The 22,275-nt window shown below is 38.6% G+C and overlaps 2 protein-coding genes and 1 pseudogene across 4 annotated transcripts; all 3 read right to left on the bottom strand.

Annotated features, from left to right (window-relative positions):
• Positions 1-86: 86 nt before the first annotated feature.
• On the bottom strand, positions 87-22,095 carry LOC127155978 (tripartite motif-containing protein 16-like). 3 transcript variants are annotated; one of them, XM_051098624.1, is made up of 7 exons: positions 21,470-22,095; positions 21,038-21,133; positions 20,705-20,938; positions 20,200-20,359; positions 19,949-20,059; positions 19,583-19,783; positions 87-303 (listed from the first exon to the last, which is right to left on the bottom strand). In XM_051098624.1, exons 1-7 carry the CDS (start codon positions 22,040-22,042, stop codon positions 167-169), a joined length of 1,512 nt encoding a protein of 503 aa, XP_050954581.1. In that variant the 5' UTR covers positions 22,043-22,095; the 3' UTR covers positions 87-166. The 3 variants fall into 3 exon arrangements, with proteins under 3 accessions (XP_050954581.1, XP_050954578.1, XP_050954579.1); XM_051098621.1 differs by lacking the exon at positions 87-303 and having other exon boundaries at positions 18,084-19,783; XM_051098622.1 differs by lacking the exon at positions 87-303 and having other exon boundaries at positions 18,084-19,783; positions 20,012-20,059.
• LOC127155775 (tripartite motif-containing protein 16-like) lies at positions 3,033-12,366 on the bottom strand (annotated as a pseudogene).
• On the bottom strand, positions 13,738-17,327 carry LOC127155986 (tripartite motif-containing protein 16-like). The gene is made up of 6 exons (XM_051098633.1): positions 16,689-17,327; positions 16,272-16,355; positions 15,939-16,172; positions 15,463-15,622; positions 15,275-15,322; positions 13,738-15,050 (listed from the first exon to the last, which is right to left on the bottom strand). Exons 1-6 carry the CDS (start codon positions 17,259-17,261, stop codon positions 14,521-14,523), a joined length of 1,629 nt encoding a protein of 542 aa, XP_050954590.1. The 5' UTR covers positions 17,262-17,327; the 3' UTR covers positions 13,738-14,520.
• Positions 22,096-22,275: the final 180 nt, after the last annotated feature.

Here is a 22,275-nt window from a genome sequence, read left to right as displayed (position 1 = left end):
TCAAGAGTCAATATTCACGTGATTGTGCACAAGTTTTCTTAAACTAAAGCACAAACACATAACTAAGTCTGTAAGACCACAAGTGCACATGAAGTGTTTCATTCGGGACAGGGCACAACATGTCCTGCTGGTGCTGATCCTCTAACCATTAGGCAGCAACAAGTGACTAGATGTAGTCTCGGATGAAAGTCTGGATGGTTTGACTGTTCGATGGTGCTGGATTTGTGATCGAGTTCATCTGGTTGAAGAATGACATCTTCAGTGATGTTACTCTGACTTGGTTGTGTTTGGGAGAGTTCTTTCCTGGGTGGAAATTTGCAACATGGATTAAAGTCCTGCCAGGGTGGGGAGGTCACAGAGCCTGGGTCCCTGAGTAGTGGCCTTTTAACTTCTGGCAAGTTTACACCTCCTTAGTTTGTCTTGACTACTGCAAAAGGTGTAATTTTGAGTGGGAAAAGTTTCTTTGTTTGGAAGCTGACTCATCTGTCTGCCATTATATGATTGGCTAAGGTGCCTCACATGATCTAAGTTAGCAGTTATGCTTATGTTTATTGTCTGTATGTTGTTGCTGTCTCTGTGTACTGGAAGCTAAAGACACTTAAACAAATTCCTAGTATGCGCAAGCATACTTGGCAATAAAAGCTCTTTCTGATTCTGATTCAGATTTTTCCAGTGGTAAGTACTACAAACCCTCACATCTCCCATTAATAAGACAATCTCTGACAGGTTCTTCATTCCTGCTGAGTTTAGTCTCGACACACCTGGCTGCTATTAAAGTAAATGCAAAGACCTTTGGCACATCCAAAATCGGGGAATGTCTGAGGAGGTACTACATTTGAATTGGAACTTAGGGGAGCGCAGGGCACAACCTAACACTTTTTAAATTTCTCAGTTTGTGTAAATCCACGTGGAGTTCAGAGTATAATTTTTTATCCACATTAATTTCACAGTTGTCTAGTACAAATAGGTCGCTTTGTTGCATAATTACAGTGTATACGTTTTTCGTTATTTACCTCAAAAGAACGGAAGTGAAAAGTGCCAACCCTGTAGGTGGGGTACATTGTAACACGTGAGAGGCATGTTGCAACATGACCATATGACAGTTTAAAATGTATTCTGATCGACTGAAAAAAATATACACGACAAACTAAATATTTTGTCAATAAAATAAAATGACTAACTTTTTCAAATAAAATAATAACGTTTTTTTAAGAATCTAAAAAAGTCTAATTTTTGAGGTTCACAATGAACACATCGCAACCATGCGTGGGCAAAACACAGCTATATAATATTGTAACCGGGTGAACGAGACGAGAGGCGAGCGGATCCATATGCAAGCTTTTATTACATGGGCGAGACAAAGACATAGTCGTACAGGCAGGGTCGAGACAGGAGCAGACAGGTATATCACAGGCAGTCGAAGAGAATAATCCAATAAACCAGAGCGATAGACCAAAAGGCAGGCGGCTAGTCGGTCAAAGAGAGAAAACCAGGCGGGAAGGACAAAACACTGGGGACTGGGAACTCGGAACAGGAAACTAGGAAAATACTAAGAATACAAGAATACAACAATTCAACAATCCGTGAGGTGCACTGGGAAGGACCGGGGCTTTTATAGAACGCCTGATTGGTCACAGGGGCTGACGCAATCAGTGCGGTGGAGGATGGGAGATGCAGTCCGGAGTGTGGTGCAACAGTCAGAGTGTGTAGGTGAGGTGAGTGTGACATCTGGTGGTGAGCGGACAACGGGACACCGACCAGATTCGTGACAAATATAGTTCAAACAATGTAAGCAAATAGATGAAACACATTCAGAAAAACACCTCAAAGAAGTGCTTCTCATGTTTATTGCCATCTTATGACGAATCGCTTGTTATTATCCTCAACGGTAGGTCGCTTTGGATAAAAGCATCTGTGAAAGGAATAAATGTAAATGGACCTAATTTTTGTAATCTGATTATGTAATCCAGATTCCATGTAATCGGTTACTACCCAGCACTGCTGGTAAATCAGCTGACCTGCTACTCCAGCCAGTGAGGTGACTACGGAACTACAGAACACAAACATAGATTTACATAGAAATTACATAGATTTAATGTTTTTTACACTGTACAAACTGTATTTTCTATTCTCTTAACCGAACCTTAACCCTAACCTTAAATATTCTCACAAGGTCAAAAATGACTGTTACTACAATTCTTGTTAGGACATTTGGGGAACAGTTAACAATGGACCCTTTTCACAAAACTGTGATGCCCGTTTTAATGGTCATCAACATCATAAATCCTTGAATTTTTTTCATATTTAGTTTTTTTTTTTAAATTTATGTACATTTCTAACACTATACTTTGTATTAAATCACCTTTTTATCAAATTACAAAAAAGTAGTTAACGCTAATGCGAGGGTGTTTCTAGTGCTGCGTCTATGGGAGGGACGGTAAATTTGACATTGTTCTCTCCTCTGACTGCCGATATCAGTCTTTCTCAATTTTATTCCTTTTGATTAAAAGTAATTAAAACAATATCGTGGACTCTTCTTTTGTTATTTGAGCAAACGTCCCAGCAAAAAGCACCAGCAAATTAAGAAAACATCATCAGTTGGACAGCATCCACGCTGCAAATACTCCCTACACAACCAAAAACAGAAACATGCTGCAAAAACAGGAATGCACTGCAAATACCCACAACACAAACAAATAAAGAAACATGATCCAAAAACAGAAACACGCTGCAAATACTCCAAACACAAAAACGTGCTGCAAGCACAGACCACAACGGTGGGAAACCCAACAATGATTATAGTAAAAGTGTAGTAACCATGTTGTTGTTTTTTCCCCACGCATTGATTACCATTTGTGTACATACCATGGTTAAAGTATGGTTAGTGTTTTTAGTTTACTATGGTTTAACTAGTTACCATTTGTATTTGTATTTGTATTTTATTTGTAGCGCTTTAAGCTCTCTCAGCCGCTGTAGAAAAGGGCATAAGGTCAACATTGAAAATGATTTATTGAAATGTAATTTGACTGATACACATAAAAATCACAAAAAAACACATTGTCACTCAACAGGACTCACACACACATTAATCTTACTGTCTACACAAGGATTTATTGCATACATTTATTCATACAAGTTATTCAGTGACAGAAGTTCAGCTGCACTATTAATATAATGAAGAGAAAAGAAGCAGGGTTTCTGCAGACATGAACAAGTGAAATTTTTTCACTTGTTTAACACCACCTTATATGAAAATTAAGACCTAAACCTCTAACAGAGATACACATGATATTAAATACATATATGTAATATTTGATGTGTTTAATGTAAAAAGAAAAAAATTCATCGCTGTCATAAATGATATTTATTACTACAATATACGGTGAATTTATATTACACAAACAATATCCCCATAAAAGTACCACATCACTGAAATTTATTCTGAAGCAATATTTTCATCAATGTTCTATCAGCTTTTACATACTTAAATCTACATTTTTATTTACCTCTATAAAGGCCTTTTTTTTACTTTTGAAATGTATGCATCACCTTTCATGTCAAATTATAACAATTTAACAGTGAATTCTATATGGCTGTTACCAGTCAGATTAAATAATTTACATTGCAAAATTAAAACAGCAATAAATGATGTTATGAAATTAATGTTTTAAATACATTTATAAACATACAAGTAAGAAATGTTGGAGAGAAAATACATACTTTTAAACATACTAAATTACTAGTAGGTGGCGGTAAGTTACTTGGTGAGTGAGTCATTGAGTTATTTACTAATTCGTTCAAAACGCTGAATCATTTAGAAACAAAACACAGCCGAGTTTTGCTTGGAGAATGTGCACTTTTTTTTTTTTTTTTTGTTGGTGAAATAGAACAAAACAGTAAATATTGTGTCTAAAATTTAAGTAACTTAATAACTACTTGACTAACTACTTCTACTACTACTACTGTTTGTTGAACTAAAATCAACGTAACATTTGCAATAGTGATAATATTCAGAAAAATAGCTCCCAACAACTGTACATTTTGAATTTTTAACTTTACATTAAGTTGGCTATCTATCTATCTATGCCTAGCAAGCAGAAACTTGCTAATCATGCTAAAAACATGCTAGCAACTTGCTAGTAACTTGCTAATCATGCTAACAACATGCTAGTAACTTGCTAACAACTTGCTAATCATGCTAGAAACATGCTAGCAACTTGTCAATCATTTTAGAAAAACATGTTAGCAACATTCTTACAACTTGCTAATGATGCTAGAAACATGCTAGCATTATGTTAGCAACTTGCTAAACACTACCTACATATTAACAACTTGCTACTCATGCTAGAAACATGTTAGCAACTTGCTAATCATGCTAACAGCATGCTAACAACTTGCTAATCATGCTAAAACATGCTATCAACTTACTAAGCATGCTAAAAACTTGCTAGCAACTTGCTTATCATGATGACAGCATGTCAACAACTTGCTAATCATGCTAACAACATGCTAGTAACTTGTTAACAACTTGCTAATCATGCTAGAAACATGCTAGCAACTTGTTAATCATTTTAGAAAAACATGTTAGCAACATGCTAACAATTTGCTAATGATGCTAGAAACATGTTAGCAACTTGCTAATCATGCTGACAGCATGGCAACAACTTGCTAATCATGCTAGAAACATGTTAGCAACTAGTGTTACTTTCATCAACGAAAATGATGACTAAATATTGTCATCAACGAACCTTTATCACGTGACGAAAATGAGACGAGACGCAACGTAAATGCTGGTCGTGTGATGATGATTGTAATTAAATTTATAATGCAATATTGTTGATGAATAAAAACGAGACTAAATGTGGTTTACAAAATAAAAACTATGCTAAAATGTCTCTTCATTTCCGTTGACAAAAATTAGACGAAATGAAATGTTATAACGATATTTCGTTTTGTTTAGTCGCGTTATTATTATTTTTTTGCAGTATTTCTGAAGTGGGCTGTATCAAGGTGTACTGCGCAGATGCAGGCAACGTCACTTTCTCAAGACCCACTGGTGGACCAGGGGGATTATAAGCCTGAAATTACAATTAGACAGTTTTATACCGTTATCAGCACATGTTGAAGTAGATTCGTGTCTGAGAGAATATGCGCCGTATTGGAGCGTTAGAAAACTCTCTCAGTTATTTTTTACTTTCACTTTCTATACAGTGAATTGTAAAGTTAAAACTGAAGTTAAGACGTTCACGGCATAACTATTGCACAAAGTTTGATATCCATTGGCTCGCCTTCATGGTTTAAAACCAAAATACTTCCAATATAGCGACGTAACCGCAAACGCCCATTCATGCACCTTAAACGGTGAAAGAGGAATCAACTCGGTCTGCCGCTCAGTCTGAAACACGTCTTTGTGTTTGTGCGGGCTTCGGGTGTATGCGAGAACAGCACGCAAGTAACGAATCGAGTTCTGTTTCATTTCTTCCTCTTGTGATTTTAAATAGCTTGAACGTGTAAATTGGCAAATTAACCTGCGAAATCACATGACGAACTGTGGGGTTTTGACCTGGTCTGTACGTATCACACTGCGATCCGTTTAAGCCCTAATAGGCTATGACAGATCAGAGCCAATGCTTCTGCCGGTCCAATGGCAGACTCCAGGCAAAATTTTGTGTTCACCGTTTGACACACACCAATCACGTGCGCATATTTGTATCTTGACTATACTACTAGGTACTTATACTATATTGACTGGGTTAAATAGAATTGCATTACTAAAAAGAGACTAAAATACAATTTTCATTGACTAAAACTAGACTAAAATGTCATCAGTTTTCGTCAACTAAAACTAGACTAAAATGCTCAGACATTTAGTTGACTAAAACTTGACTAGACTAAAAAGAGTATGAACATCACTAAAACTAATAAAAACTAAAATGACAGCTTCACACAAAGACTAGACTAAAACTAAAATTAAAACAGGCTGCCAAAAACAACACTAATGCTAACAACATGCTAGTAACTTGCTAACAACTTGCTAATGACGCTAAACATGCTAGCAATATGTTAGCAACTTGCTAAACATACTACCAACATGCTAACAACTTGCTAATCATGCTAAAAACATTCTAGCAACTTGACAATCATGCTAGCGGAATGCCAACAACTTGCTAATCATGTTAAACTTCAAACTACTTCAGACTGAAAACCATCAGACTTTTTAAACTTTTTAGACTTTCTTTACTTTTCAAACTTTCTGGTCTGGCTTTCTCAAGCCAACTTAAAGTTTGTCTTGACTAACTTTTTTATCTAGTTTGTTGAAGTCTCTCACAAAGAGAGATCACAGGCAGCGTGATTTTAATACCAGAAATACACTATCCATTATCAATCGCTGTTTACGTTGAACGTATTAAAATAAGAAGAATCATTCTTGCGTTTTGATGCTTCGCTGGTTAGTTTTCGTCACTTTCATTTGTCCGGTCAGGCAAGTAAAAAAAAAATAAAAACATTTTAAAGTAACGTTGCTGTAGCTGAACTAGCTGTAGCTCGACCTGTTTGTATTATTATTATTGAGAGCATTATATACAGAAAAAATGGAAGTTTGAATTTTATTCTGCTACTGCGATCCTGTCGGATGACGCAGTGACTGTGAGAGTCTATCCAATGAGAGAGAAATCTTTGGTCTGTCCAATGATTGTAAACACTGATTAGATCTGTCAGACTGAATATATTTTAGCAGTAATGTGACCAGAAATATTTAAGACCCATCAAATATGAATTTAAGACATTTTAAGACTTTTTAAGGATCCGTGGACACCCTGAAAAGAGACTCTATAACATCTTACTGTTACTGATTTAGCCTGCAGCTCAAAGCATTATGGGTAGAATTTCTCAACAGTCTATTCTAATTCATCAACAGTTTCACTGATGATCCATTAAAAACAAAAATCCCAGGATAGAGCGGCTGAGTGAATGTGGTCTGGACTGTGTGGATGAGTCTCGCTGTGTCAGAGACGCTGTAGAAGGACAGAGTTCCTGCACTGTGATCCACAAACACTCCTATTCTACTGCTGATGGGCTTTACACGGAGACCAGTCCATATGTTATTGTGTTTGAATAAGTATTTGGAGGGACGGCAGAACAAACTCCAAGACTGATCATTAGATCCAAACCCACACTTTTTACCCATTCCCTTCCTGCTGATGCTCTTATATGACACTGATATAAACACACCATTATTTCCACTCCACTCCAGCTCCCAGTAACAGCGTCCACACACACTCTCTCTACACAACACCTGATACCAATGATCAAATCTGTCTGGATGATCAGGATACGAATGGACTGTTCGAGTGTTAGTAATCACTCTGTTGCTCTCAGACAGATGGAGATATTTATTCACTGTGTTCAGATCCAGAGTGAGCTGATGGGAATCTGATGGAGATAAAACACATCAGAATCAGGAATTATGAATCTGTTTGATGTTTTCATGTAGCTGAACTCTTCATGTTCAGTGTATCATCAGTGTCTCAGTACAGATGAGCAGATATCCTGTGCAAATCATCATTTACATCATCAATTATAAAACTCTTCTCTCACCTTCCACAGCAGTGTTTTTCAACCCTGGTCCTGGGTGCCCCAACACTGTATATTTTGTGTGTCTCCCTAAACAAACACACCTGATTCAACTCATGATCAACTCATGAACGCATTAAAGAAAACTCTATGACCTAAAATGGGTGTGTCAGATAAGGAGACAAACAAAATGTGCAGTGTTGGGGAGTGCCCAGGACCAGGGTGAAAAACATTGTCCTACAGAAAAAAACATGAACACACTCAGTGAGTTTTTCTGCTTGTTTTCTTACTGACTTTGTAGGAGGTTTTTCCTGATCCTGGTGGATGTGACTGTGGAAATCAACAGACATGAACAGTGTGATTCTCATGATTCTGCCATTCATTCTTAAGACATTTCTAATATGAAGTTCTCCATGATATGAGATGACGATGGACTCATTTCTGAGAGCAGATGAATCTCCAGGACTTTACCTCTGTCTGAGATCTTCTTGAGCTTGTCTTTGCAGAAATCCTCCAGTTTGTTTCTCAGCTGATGGACAGATTCTCTCAGATCATCAAAAGGGATGAGAGAAATGAAGGGATCATCATTTACATCTGTAGATTCAGGAGGTGCTGAGAGAGACTGGAAACTCTACAGAAAACAGAAATCAAAACTCATCAGCTCCACACATTAGTCAATAACCTGCAGGAACATCAGATTTGTGTGGCTCTTGTTGACTTGACTGATCTTTAGTAACTCACCTCAATCCAGCACTTCCACAACATCAGCTTCATTCTTCTCATATTCATTATATCACATTAGAGCTACAGATTCTAGTATTTGCCAGTTACACTCTATATGAACTTTCTTGGAAATAGTTTGGATAATTACTCGTCTGCTAAGAACATAACTCTCCTCCACAGCTAAAACACAATAATGGAGTCTTATTGTAGGATTGAGTAGATTTGATCAGGAAACGTAGGTCAAAGGCTACAATTAGATTGACCATTATTTATAACTTTAGACTGGTTACAGACACTCAAACTTCACAAGGACCTTCAATACATGGTCAAGTTTTGTTTGGTTTCAATACACTGAAGCATTGCTCAGTCACTACAGGATTTCATGAATCATGCAAATGCAGAATTTAAAGAAAAATCAAGCAAACATTGCTTTATTTTGCAGTAGCTTGCGTTTTTGACTGATATCCTAATGGGACTGATTGCTAAAATCAAATTCAATTTTATCAGATTTGAGGATCACCTGATGCAATTTTGATGATTTTTTTTTAACTGATCACTGATTTCACTGTCATAATAAATCAGAAAGAAAAATAAGGGTAAAAGGTTGAAATGCTAGTAAAGATTTAACCTGTTCGTGGCACTAGTGGTGTTTGACAGATAAATATATCTTCCAGAAGAAATGGCTCCGAAAAATTATTCCTAATCCATTTGTAAGCGGTGTCTCTTAGATGAGACTAGATGAGAGTCTGACTGATGATTACATAATAAGACAGCGTTTCCTAACTCCTTTGAATAGAACATATATAGTCATTTTGAATTATAATCATGACGGAATATCCTGCGATGTCCACTTTGCAGAGCACTTACAGCTGAATAGAATAAACTTCGTACGTGATAAGAGATACATATGAAATATGCAGAGCAGAGGGGCACAAGGACTGGAGTTGGGAAATGCTGTAATAAGACACTGGTGAAATGTTTCTGTGTGAGTCTCCTGTCACAGCAGGATGTGTCTCAAGTCCACTATGATGGTGTTCTTCTAGATCTGTGTTACCTGCAGGAACTGCATGTGATCCTGTGTGTGTGAAAGTTGCTCCATCTCAGCGTCTCTCCTCCTCAGATCATTGATCTCCTGCTCCAGTCGTTTCAGTTGTTCTTCAGCTGGACTCACCGCTCGCTTTTCCTGATCTCTGATCAGCCGTATCAGCTCAGAGCGGCTTCTCTCAATGGAGCGGATGAGCTCAGTAAAGATCCTCTCACTGTCCTCCACTGCTGTCTGTGCAGAGCGCTGTTAGGACACACAGTGATTCAGGCTTCAGTGGGACTGAAAGAGACAAGAGAGTCTGAACTGAGACTGAGACAAACTTCTCTTCTTCTCCAGACTCACCTTATGAGACTCCACAGCCTTTCTCAGCTGCTGAAGATCTTTCTCTCTCTGCTGGATTTTCTGCTGGAACGTCTTCTGCGTCTCCTTCAGCTGCTTCTGCAAGACAAACAGATGATACTAAATCTCACAGAAAACTCTCTCTCTCTCCTTTGGTTTGCTCCCTTGATCTGGGGTCGCCACAGCGGAGTGATCCGCACAGCCGATTTGGCACAGGTTTTACGCCAGATGCCTTTCCTGCAGCAACCCAGCCCTTAGGAGTGCACTAACTTGTGCATCCCCACTCACCACCACTCACTCATTCACACACTACGGTCAATTTAGACTGTCCAATTCACCTATACTGCATGTCTTTGGATTGTGGGGGAAACTGGAGCACCCGGAGGAAACCCACACAGACACATGGAGAACATGCAAACTCCACACAGAAATTATCGTACATAAAGTATCATGAAGCACGTGGAGCGTTTAACAATATTTCATTAGTGTCTAGTTTTAAATACCTGTTTCTCTGTCCTCTGTGCTGCAGCTGATACAGTGTTGTGGTTTTTATGTTCATATTTTGTACACAGCTCACAAATGCATTGCTGGTCAGTAATACAGTACATTTCCAGATTTTTCCCATGTTTCTGGCAGATCATCTCCTGCAGTCGTCCAGTGGCATCAATCACTTTGTGTGGCTTACGTGAATGAAACTCCTCATGACGGTCAAAATGAGTTTGACAGTAAGATTCCTGACACACCAGACAGGACTTGACAGCTTTGTATTTTCTTCCAGTACAGACGTCACACTGCACATCTCCAGCTCCAGCATCACAGTCAGCAGGAAGTTTGGTCTTCTTCAGTGTCTCCTCTACTTCAGCCATCATGGTATTTCTGGCTAAAGCAGGTCTTGGTCTGAAGGTCTCTTTGCACTAAGGGCAGCTGTAGACTCTCTTCTGATCCTCCTGATCCCAGCAGTCTGTAATACAGCTCTTACAGTAACTGTGTCCACACTGGATGGTCACTGGATCCTTCAGGAGATCCAGACAAACTGGACACGTCAACTGATCCTGAGAAAATCTGGCTTCTGCTGTTTTACTGCATGAATACAGAGACACAAACACACAAGAGCTCAACTACACTTAAGTTTCTGTTTCCCTGAACTCAGTTTATCACTGTTTCCTGTTTCTGTGTTTAAGTGACGTTTGTAAAACAGGCGTGTCTACAAGTCTGTAAAGCAGATTCAAGGCTTTAGCCAAAAAAGCGTAATAATTAACGTTAACACTGCAGCTTTTGCGATACAAAGATAAGCAGACAAGAGGCTGTTTTTTTTAATGAATGTGGATAGATGAGAGGCTTTACGATGCTAAATAAACACTTTTGTGTGATTATCAACAATGTTTTATTATCTAAACATGTACTGTTGAGGTAAAGCGTCCCTACCAATGTAGAAAATATGAGTTGAGCAGGAGATGAACAGCTGTTTTATTTGCAACCTTTATTTTTTTCCCTTGAACTCAGCAAGGCATTTGGTTTCTTTTAGGGGACAAATGCTAAATCCTGTGATAGAGTTGTGTTTTTACAATTGTTAGCTACTTAAATAGGGATAGTACTGACCTGCCTCTGGCCTCTCTGTGGGCATTTAGTAGCTGACACACACACTTCCATCCACTTAAAGGAAAGAAAATCTATAACCAGGAAATCTATAACATATGGGTTATATATAAATCTATAACCCATAATGCAGCTCAAAGCATTATGGGTAAAATCTCTCATCTGTCTTTTCTGATTCATCAACACGCTTACCAATAAGGATAACATTAGAAAAGTGACTGGCAGGAACCACTTCTGATGGATCACGTGACCTGCGACCATCCAATGATAGGCAGTGCTGGGTAGATTACTATTAAATTGAAGTCTGTTACTGATTAAATCATGACTATAGTTAGTATCATAATCTGTTACTCATGTTAGGAAATGAATTGCTTTTAGATTATTCTTTATCAAACTTGTTTTAAAAAGAAATCAACACTTAATCCTTGAACACTAACAATACTAATGTTTATTTGTTTACCTGCATGTTAATATAGATTTAGATACAAAATAGTAAGCAAAACACAACCATAACAGGGAAGTAAACACAGACAACACCAGACAATAGTACAGAACCAACAGACAGGGGATAACACGCTAACTAATGAGGCAAAAAGTAAAGGTTTAATTATTAAGTTTAAAAGTAAAATTATTAATCACACTAACTGAGAAACTAGGTCCAGGTGATGATGAATCTAAGGTGTAGACAGTGTGGAGAACCATGAAGGAGTAAACAGGCAATGGGGTCCTTGAGTGACCCAGGAGTCGGACATAATGGAGGTGACCCATGGCAGAATTCATGGAGGGAGGATCCAAGATAGAAAGTTGAGCCTGACTGACAAAGGTTACACCGGGAGATTTGAGGCCCAACAAAGACTGTAAGCCGAGTGGAATCAGTGACAACAAAAACACACAGGAGGAAAGTTCGTGGGTAGGCAGGGTGGAAGCATTACCTCCATTTCCCAGTCAATTAACTATATTTGCTCACCCAGTTCCTCTGAAATCCTCAGTGGTGTGGATGATATGGCTGGCTCACATACTTGGTCAGCCAACACCTTAGGCTCCTCTTCTGGGACAGATGTGGTTGCTGGCTCGAGCTCCTTATCAGGCATTGACTCAGGCTTGAGTCGCTATTATCCAAAACCTTGCAAATGTCATTAAACTTCTTATTTAAAATCTGCAAATGATTTTAACAGATGTTATACAATGATTAAAAGCTTTTGTTAGTGCACAACACACTGCTGTTTTTTAGGTTTGTTACGGGTAAGGTTAGGCTCAGTTTTGGTGGTATGGTAGGTTTAAGGGTTGGGTAAGGGGTCAGCAGTGTACGATTACTATCTGATTACTAGGCAACATGATTCAATCTGTTTATATTGTATTATTTTGATAAATTAAATGAAGTATTTTCTTAAAAATTTGTTGTTTTTCCCCCACCTGTTGATGTACGATTCAAGGAATATTCTGTTTAATGATACAAATAGTATACTTGTTGAGGTAAGTGTTGAGGTAATAAAAACATGTTTTGCACACAAATTACAATGTGTTATGTGTTATGTGTTTACCAAGCATTGAGCTAAACTCAACTAACCACCCTTTACATAAACATTATTACAATAGCCAAAAGTCCAGTGCCAATAAAGATACATTTTTTTGTAAATGTTTATAAACATTTAAAAATGATGAATAGTCTCAACTTTAGATTGGGTACTGCAAAAACACTACAAATGATTCATAAATGATTTGTAAAGATGTGAAAATAGGGTGAATTCCAGTAATTTGGAACACTTTTTGCAATCAAAATGACTGCTCACAGAGGTACTAATGATTAGTAAATGTTCATAAACATTTACAGTTGATGAATAGTTTCCGCTTCAGATTGGGTACTGCAAAAACATTAACAAATGATCAATGGATGATTTAAGATGTGCAAATAGTATAAATCTTCACAACAAACAAAGACCAAATATATGACCTTTACAGGCTGTGATTTTGAGTTAATGAATATATTAACATGAATAATTTGTGAAGTGCTTAAAATGACTAATTAAGCTGTAAAAGTGAGCATTAGCTAGTATGTAAACTGAAGTTTAATGACATTTCAAAAGTTCCTTAACAAATAAACTTGTAATCATTGTATATAATTTTTGTTACAACCATTTGTAGATTCTTAAAACACATTGAAAGTTTAATGATATTTGTAAATATTAACTAATGATCCATAAAGCATTATATAATGTTTGTTAATAATTTATTAATGAAGCTTTTAATAATGGTAAACCATGTCAAAATCGTTTAAGGACTTTTAAAAAAAATGCATAATCATATAAATTGATAGTTTGATGACATTTGTAAGCATTTCAATTTACATTAATGATCTGTTAATCATTTGGTAATGATTAATAATGTGATTAGTTAACATTAGCAAGCACATGATCTTATATTTCTAGATATGTGTATATATATAAGGTAATGATTAGTTCAACTTTATAGAATGTTTGTTAATGATTTAGTAAAAGTTATTCCAAAGTGTTACCAATCCAAATAAGTAGTCATTACTTAAGTCATTACTAATGGGTTACTGTGATCTTGACTTTAGAATTAATTACACATTTTGCGTCATTCCTATTAATTAGTAACCTGTATAGTTTAGTAGTATATAAATTCTTAGTATTTGTTTTGGAAAATATGAAAAAAATTGTAGTTACTGATTAGCTAATAGTGAACTACCACTTTCAACTGAGTGCTATTACTTACTGATTCGCTAATCAGAGTTTCTTGTTAGTTAACAATAGTTACTATAATGTTAACAGTGCCTGTTTAGCTATTCATTAATGACCGAACAGTAATCTAAAGTGTTACCTGCACCTATAACACACATGACACACAAATTACACATGTGGTTTTGACAACCAGATACATTTACACTTCACCAGTTTAGTCTGGAATATGTTCCAGACCACATCCTGAAGTGGTTTTGACTGATCGGATTTAAATCTGTCTTGAAAGCATTTCGGAGGACCTTTACACAAGGTTATTTCATGACTGGATAGCTATCCGATCAAAGAAAACACATGAAGTGACCAGGTGTAAACAGGCCCATTATGACGGTTTATCAAACTTCATTTGGACATGTTATTTCACTGACAGAAGTTCAGCTGCAGTATTAATGTTTTGGAGAGAAAAGACTCTAACATCTCACTGTTACTGATTTATCATGCAGCTCAAAGCATTATGGGTAAAATCTCTCATCAGTCTACTATGATTAATTAACACAGGTTCACTGATGATCCTCTAGAAACCAAAAACCCAGGATAGAGCGGCTGAGTGAATGTGGTCTGGACTGTGTGGATGAGGCTCATTGTGTCAGAGACGCTGTAGAAGGACAGAGTTCCTGCACTGTGATCCACAAACACTCCTATTCTACTGCTGATGGGCTTTACAGGGAGATCAGTCCATATGTTACTGTGTCCAAAGGAGTATTTGGAGGGAGAGCAGTACAAACTCCAGGACTGATCATTACGTCCAAACACACATTCATCAGCCAATCCCTTTCTGCTGATGCTCTTATATGACACTGCTATATCCACACCACCTAATATACCAGCACTCCACTCCAGCTCCCAGTAACAGCGTCCACACACACTCTCTCTACACAACACCTGACACCAATAATGAAATCTGTCTGGATGATCAGGATACGACTGGACTGTTCCAGTGTAAGTAATCTCTCTGTTGCTCTCAGACAGACGGAGGTGTTTATTCACTGTGTTCAGATCCAGAGTGAGCTGATGGGAATCTGATGGAGATAAAACAAGAATCAGGAATTATGAATCTGTTTGATGTTTTCATGTAGCTGAACTCTTCATGTTCAGTGTATCATCAGTGTCTCAGTACAGATGAGCAGATATCCTGTGCAAATCATCATTTACATCATCAATTATAAAACTCTTCTTTCACCTTCTACAGGAAGAACATGAACAAACTCAGTGAGTTTCTCTGCTTGTTTTCTTACTGACTTACATTGTAGGAAGTCGTTCCTGGTCCAGAGATCAATGTTGGTGAATGTGACTGTGGAAATGAACAGACATGAACAGTGTGATTCTCATGATCCTGCATCCATTCCTAACACATTTCTAATATGATGTTCTCCATGATATGAGATGATGATGGACTCGTTTCTGAGAGCAGATGAATCTCCAAGACTTTACCTATGTCTGAGATTTTTTTGAGCTCCTCTTTGCAGAAATCCTCCAGTTTGTCTCTCAGCTGATGGACAGATTCTCTCAGGTCATCAAAAGAGAAGAGAGAACTGAAGGGATCATCATTTTCGTCTGTAGATTCAGGAGGTGCTGAGAGAGACTGGAAACTCTACAGAAAACAGAAATCAAAACTCATCAGCTTCACACGGGGACACTTCTTATACAAGTGATTTAAACCAAAAGAAAAGTTCTGATATAAGAGCCATTTGAGCAACGTACAGGTTAATATATATTTAATAATAAATATTTCAAGTAAGAATAGCTCAGAGAAATGATTCCCAAAACATTTCCAGAGCTGAAAGCCATTTGTAAGCAGCCTCTCTTTCAGAAGAAGATGATCAGATGAGAGTCTGACTGATGATTATATAATAAGATACTCATAAAACCAAGTCCACTATGATGGTGTTCTTCTAGATCTGTGTTACCTGCAGGAACTGGATGTGATCCTGTGTGTGTGAAAGCTGCTCCAGCTCAGTGTCTCTCCTCCTCAGATCATTGATCTCCTGCTCCAGTCGCTCCAGTCGTCCTTCAGCTCGACTCACCGCTCGCTTTTCCTGATCTCTGATCAGCCGTATCAGCTCAGAGCGGCTTCTCTCAATGGAGCGGATGAGCTCAGTAAAGATCCTCTCACTGTCCTCCACTGCTGTCTGTGCAGAGCGCTGTTAGGACACACAGTGATTCAGGCTTCAGTGGGACTGAAAGAGACAAGAGAGTCTGAACTGAGACTGAGACAAACTTCTCTTCTTCTCCAGACTCACCTTATGAGACTCCACAGCCTCTCTCAGCTGCTGAAGATCTTTCTCTCTCTGCTGGAACGTCTTCTGTGTCTCCTTCAGCTGCTTCTGCAGGACAAACAGATGATAGTAAATGTGACAGAACAGTACTGTCACTAAATCATCATGTGAACAGATGAATCCAGTAAAAGCTGATAACTAATGGCTGTAGGTTCAAAATCTGGAAAGAATTATCATTTACCACCATTGTACATGAATTATCATGAAGATTAAGGTCTGTTTCCCACTGCAAGCTTAAGTATAATAAAAGTGAAATTGACACAGATGTAGAGGTTCAAACTGAAAGTGTTAATGCATCATTAATCTGTGGTGCCTTACAGAAAATAAACAGACTATTGGATCACTATACTGAGAATTAACTTGATCGCTAGTTTTAAATACCTTTTTCTCTGTCCTCTGTGCTGCAGCTGATACAGTGTCATGGTTTTTATGTTCATCTATCGCACACAGCACACATATACATTTCTGGTCAGTGTGACAGAAAACCTTAAGGAGCTTCTGATGTTTCTGGCAGATCATCTCCTGCAGTCGTCCAGTGGCATCAATCACTTTGTGTGGCTTACGTGAATGAAATTCCTCATGATGGTCAAAATGAATTTGACAGTAAGATTCCTGACACACCAGACAGGACTTGATGGCTTTGTATTTTGTTCCAGTACAGACGTCACACTGCACATCTCCAGCTCCAGCGTAACAGTCAGCAGGAAGTTTGGTCTTCTTCAGTGTCTCCACCAGTTCAGTCAGCATGGTGTTTTTCCCTAAAGCAGGTCTTGGACTGAAGGTCTGTCTGCACTGAGGGCAGCTGTAGACTCTCATCTGATCCTCCTGATCCCAGCAGCCTGTAATACAGCTCTTACAGTAACTGTGTCCACACTGGATGGTCACTGGATCCTTCAGGAGATCCAGACACACTGGACATGTCAACTCATCCTGAGAAAATCTGGCTTCTGCCATTTTACTGCATGAATACAGAGACACAAACACACAACAGCTCAACTACACTTCAGTTTCTCTTTCACTGAACTCCTGATTCCTGTTTCCTGGTTTTGTGTTTGGAAAGGAAAAGGAAAGGGCGTGACATGTGGCCACGTAGGGTGATCCATACTCAGAATTTGTGCCCTGCATTTAACCCAAGTGCACACAAACAGTAGTGAGTAGTGAACAAACAAACACACACACCATGAACAGGCGTGTCTGCGAGTCTGTAAAGCAGGTTCAGAGCCACTAGAAGCCAAGCCTGCAACAACTAATGCTAACACTGCAGCTTTGGCAGTATGCCATTTTTTTTAAATGGATGTCAATCGAGGAATGAAAAAAGGACATGAGTAATTTTTTAAATATTGTATTATATTGTCCATTGTTTAATGACAAACCAAATATATTTTTTAATGGCTTCTAAGTTTGAGTGACTCCTATCAGTGTTATTTATGCCCAATGAAGCATTTTTTATGAACAGAAAAAGGGAAATATGAATAATTAATCATAACTTGTTTGACCAGCTGCCAGAATTAACTGTAGCTGAATTAATATTACAATCAACTACTCTGTTCATCCATTGAACATTCGAGAGATCTGTAATCTGAAAATAAGAAATTAGGTAACTGAAAGCATAGTGTGTCCGAAATAATAAAGTATTTACTTAAAAACACAACAAACCTCAGCTTCTAAAACTACTATCCTGGTATAGTCACTTGAAATTGGAGTCAGATTACAACAACAAATGACTCAGAATTAAATTGGAAACCAAAGTTTTAATAAATGAAGTGATTTTTTTTTTCAGAAGCACAAGAAAAGGCACATAATACTTTGTATAAATTGGAATAGTTTGCATTATCGACACTATTTTCCTGTTTGACATTGTAAAGCTGCTTTGGCACATTCTGTATTGTAAAAAGCGCTGTATAAACAAAGATGACTGGACTTGATTTAAAAGGAATTAAAGAATCAATATTCATGTGATTGTGCACAAGTTTTCTTATACTAAGGCACAAACACATAACTAAGTCCGTAAGACCACAAGTGCACATGAAGTGTTTTATTTGGGACAGGGCACAACATGTCCTGCTGGTGCTGATCCTCTAACCATTAGGCAGCAACAAGTGACTAGATGTAGTCTCGGATGAAAGTCTGGATGGTTTGACTGTTCGATGGTGCTGGAGTTGTGATCGAGTTCATCTGTGTTGAAGACTGACATCTTCAGTGATGTTACTCTGACTTGGTTGTGTTTGGGAGAGTTCTTTCCTGGGTGGAAATTTGCAACATGGATTAAAGTCCTGCCAGGGTGGGGAGGTCACACAGCCTGGGTCCCTGAGTAGTGGCCTTTTAACTTCTGGCATGTTCACACCTCCTTAGTTTGTCTTGACTACTGCAAAAGGTGTAATTTCGAGTGGGAAAAGTTTTTTGTTTGGAAGCTGACTCATCTGACTGCCATTATATGATTGGCTGAGGTGCCTCACATGATCTAAGTTAGCGGTTACACTTTTTCCAATGGTAAATACTACAGACTCTCACATCACCCAGTAATAAGATAATGTCTGGCAGGTTCCTCATTCTTAAGTTTAGTCTCCACACACCTGGCTATTATTAAAGTAAATGCAAAGAGCTTTGGCACTTCCAAAATCGGGTAATGTCTGAGGAGGTACTACCCCAGATAGCACATGCATGTCTGCAAGATGTCTGTTAAAGATCTCTTGATCTGGAAAGCATCTGCTGTGTACAAACATCTGGCAGACTGATTTAGATTTAGAATGTCAGTTTTACATACATTCTAAATCATAAACATCTTAAAGACATCTAATAGACGTCTCCGAAATGTGACGTTATTTCAGTGACAGATGTTCAGCTGCAGTATTAATGTCATGAAAAGAGATTCTATATCATCTCACTGTTACTGATTTATCATGCAGCTCAAAGCATGTTGGGTAGAATCTCTTGTCAGTCTGTTTTGATTCTTCAACACAGTTTCACTGATGATCCAGAACGAACACAAAACCCAGGATAGAGCGGCTGAGTGAATGTGGTCTGGACTGTGTGGATGAGGCTCATTGTGTCAGAGACGCTGTAGAAGGACAGAGTTCCTGCACTGTGATCCACAAACACTCCTATTCTACTGCTGATGGGCTTTACAGGGAGATCAGTCCATATGTTATTGTGTTTGAATGAGTAACTGGAAGGACTGCAGTACAAACTCCAGGACTGATCATTAGTTCCAAACAAACACTTATTATGATGTCCCTTCCTGCTGATGCTCTTATATGACACTGATATAAACACACCTCTCTCTCCACTCCACTCCAGCTCCCAGTAACAGCGTCCACACACACTCTCTCTACACAACACCTGAGGCCATTGATCAAATCTGTCTGGATGATCAGGATACGGCTGGACTGTGTCAGTGTAAGTAATCACTCTGTTGCTCTCAGACAGATGGAGGTGTTTATTCACTGTGTTCAGATCCAGAGTGAGCTGATGGGAATCTGATGGAGATAAAACACATCAGAATCAGGAATTATGAATCTGTTTGATGTTTTCATGTAGCTGAACTCTTCATGTTCAGTGTATCATCAGTGTCTCAGTACAGATGAGCAGATATCCTGTGCAAATCATCATTTACATCATCAATTATAAAACTCTTCTTTCACCTTCTACAGGAAGAACATGAACACACTCAGTGAGTTTTTCTGCTTGTTTTCTTACTGACTTACATTGTAGGAAGTCGTTCCTGGTTCTGGGAACAATGCTGGTGAAAGTGTCTGTGGAAATCAACAGACATGAACAGTGTGATTCTCATGATCCTGCATCCATTCCTAACACATTTCTAATATGATGTTCTCCATGATATGAGATGATGATGGACTCGTTTCTGAGAGCAGATGAATCTCCAGGACTTTACCTCTGTCTGAGATCCTCTTGAGCTCCTCTTTGCAGAAATCCTCCAGTTTGTCTCTCAGCTGATGGACAGATTCTCTCAGGTCATCAAAAGAGACAAAAGAACTGAAGGGATCGTCATTTTCATCTGTAGATTCAGGAGGTGCTGAGAGAGACTGGAAACTCTACAGAAAACAGAAATCAAAACTCATCAGCTCCACATAGGGACACTGCTTATACAAGTGATTTAAAACAAAAGAAAAGTTCTAATAGAGAGCCATTTGAGCAACGTACAGGTTAATAATACTGTACATATTTTCAAGTAAGAAGAAAGAGCTCAGAGAAATGATTCCTAAGAAATTTCCAGAGCCATTTGCAAGCGGCGTCTATTTCAAAAAGGGATGATCAGATGAGAGTCTGACTGATGATTGTATAATAAGACACTGATGAAATGTTTCTCTGTAAGTCTCCTGTCACAACAAGATGTGTCTCAAGTCCACTATGATGGTGTTCTTCTAGATCTGTGTTACCTGCAGGAACTGGATGTGATCCTGTGTGTGTGAAAGCTGCTCCAGCTCAGTGTCTCTCCTCCTCAGATCATTGATCTCCTGCTCCAGTTGCTCCAGTCGTCCTTCAGCTCGACTCACTGCATCCTTTTCCTGATCTCTGATCAGCTGTATCAGCTCAGAGCGGCTTCTCTCAATGGAGCGGATGAGCTCAGTAAAGATCCTCTCACTGTCCTCCACTGCTGTCTGTGCAGAGCGCTGTTAGGACACACAGTGATTCAGGCTTCAGTGGGACTGAAAGAGACAAGAGAGTCTGAACTGAGACTGAGACAAACTTCTCTTCTTCTCCAGACTCACCTTATGAGACTCCACAGCCTCTCTCAGCTGCTGAAGATCTTTCTCTCTCTGCTGGATTCTCTGCTGGAACGTCTTCTGCGTCTCCTTCAGCTGCTTCTGCAGGACAAACAGATGATAGTAAATATTACAGAAAACTACTGGCACTAAATCATCATGTGAACTGATGAATCCAGTAAATGTGGAACTAATAACTAATATCTGTAGGTTCAAACTCTTGAAAGAATGATTGTTTACCACCATTGTACATGAATTATCATGAAGATTAAGGTCTGTTTCCCACTGCAAGCTTAAGTATAATAAAAGTGAAGTTGACACAGACATAGAAGTTCAAACTGAAAGTGTTAATGCATCATTAATCTGTGGCTCTACACAGAAAATAAACAGACTATTGAATCACTATTGAGTATTATCTTGATTGCTAGTTTTAAATACCTGTTTCTCTGTCCTCTGTGCTGCAGCTGATACAGTGTTGTGGTTTTTATGTTCATATTTTGTACACAGCATACAAATGAATTGTTGGTCAGTAATACAGTACATTTCCAGATGTTTTTCATGTTTCTGGCAGATCATCTCCTGCAGTCGTCCAGTGGCATCAGTCAAATTGTGTCTCTTTCCTTTAAAGAAACTCTCATGTTGTTCAAGGTGATTCTTACAGTAAGAGTTCTGACACACCAGACAGGACTTGACGGCTTTGTATTTTGTTCCAGTACAGGCGTCACACTGCACATCTCCAGCTCCAGCGTAACAGTCAGCAGGAAGTTTGGTCTTCTTCAGTTTCTCCACCAGTTCAGCCAGCATGGTGTTTGTAGCTAAAGCAGGTCTTGGACTGAAGGTCTGTCTGCACTGAGGGCAGCTGTAGACTTTCTTCTGATCCTCCTGATCCCAGAAGCCTGTAATACAGCTCTTACAGTAACTGTGTCCACACTGGATGGTCACTGGTTTCTTCAGGAGATCCAGACACACTGGACACGTCAACTCATCCTGAGAAAATCTGGCTTCTGCCATTTTACTGCATGAATACAGAGGCACAAACACACAACAGCTCAACTAAACTTTCACTTTCTTTTTCCCTTCAGTCATGTGTTTCCTGTTTCCTGGTTCTGTTTTTGAGTGACGTGTGTAATACAGGCGTGTCTATGAGTCTGTAAAGCAGTTTCAAAGCCACTGGAAGGCAAGCCTGCAACCTTTACACAAAAAAAAGTGTAATGACTAATGCTGACGCTGCAGTTTTTACGGTA

This window comes from Labeo rohita, chromosome 24 (assembly GCF_022985175.1).
Source record: "Labeo rohita strain BAU-BD-2019 chromosome 24, IGBB_LRoh.1.0, whole genome shotgun sequence".
Classification (NCBI taxonomy): domain Eukaryota; kingdom Metazoa; phylum Chordata; class Actinopteri; order Cypriniformes; family Cyprinidae; genus Labeo; species Labeo rohita.
Note: the sequence above shows the minus strand (reverse complement) of the source record. Positions and strands in the feature narration are given on the sequence as shown.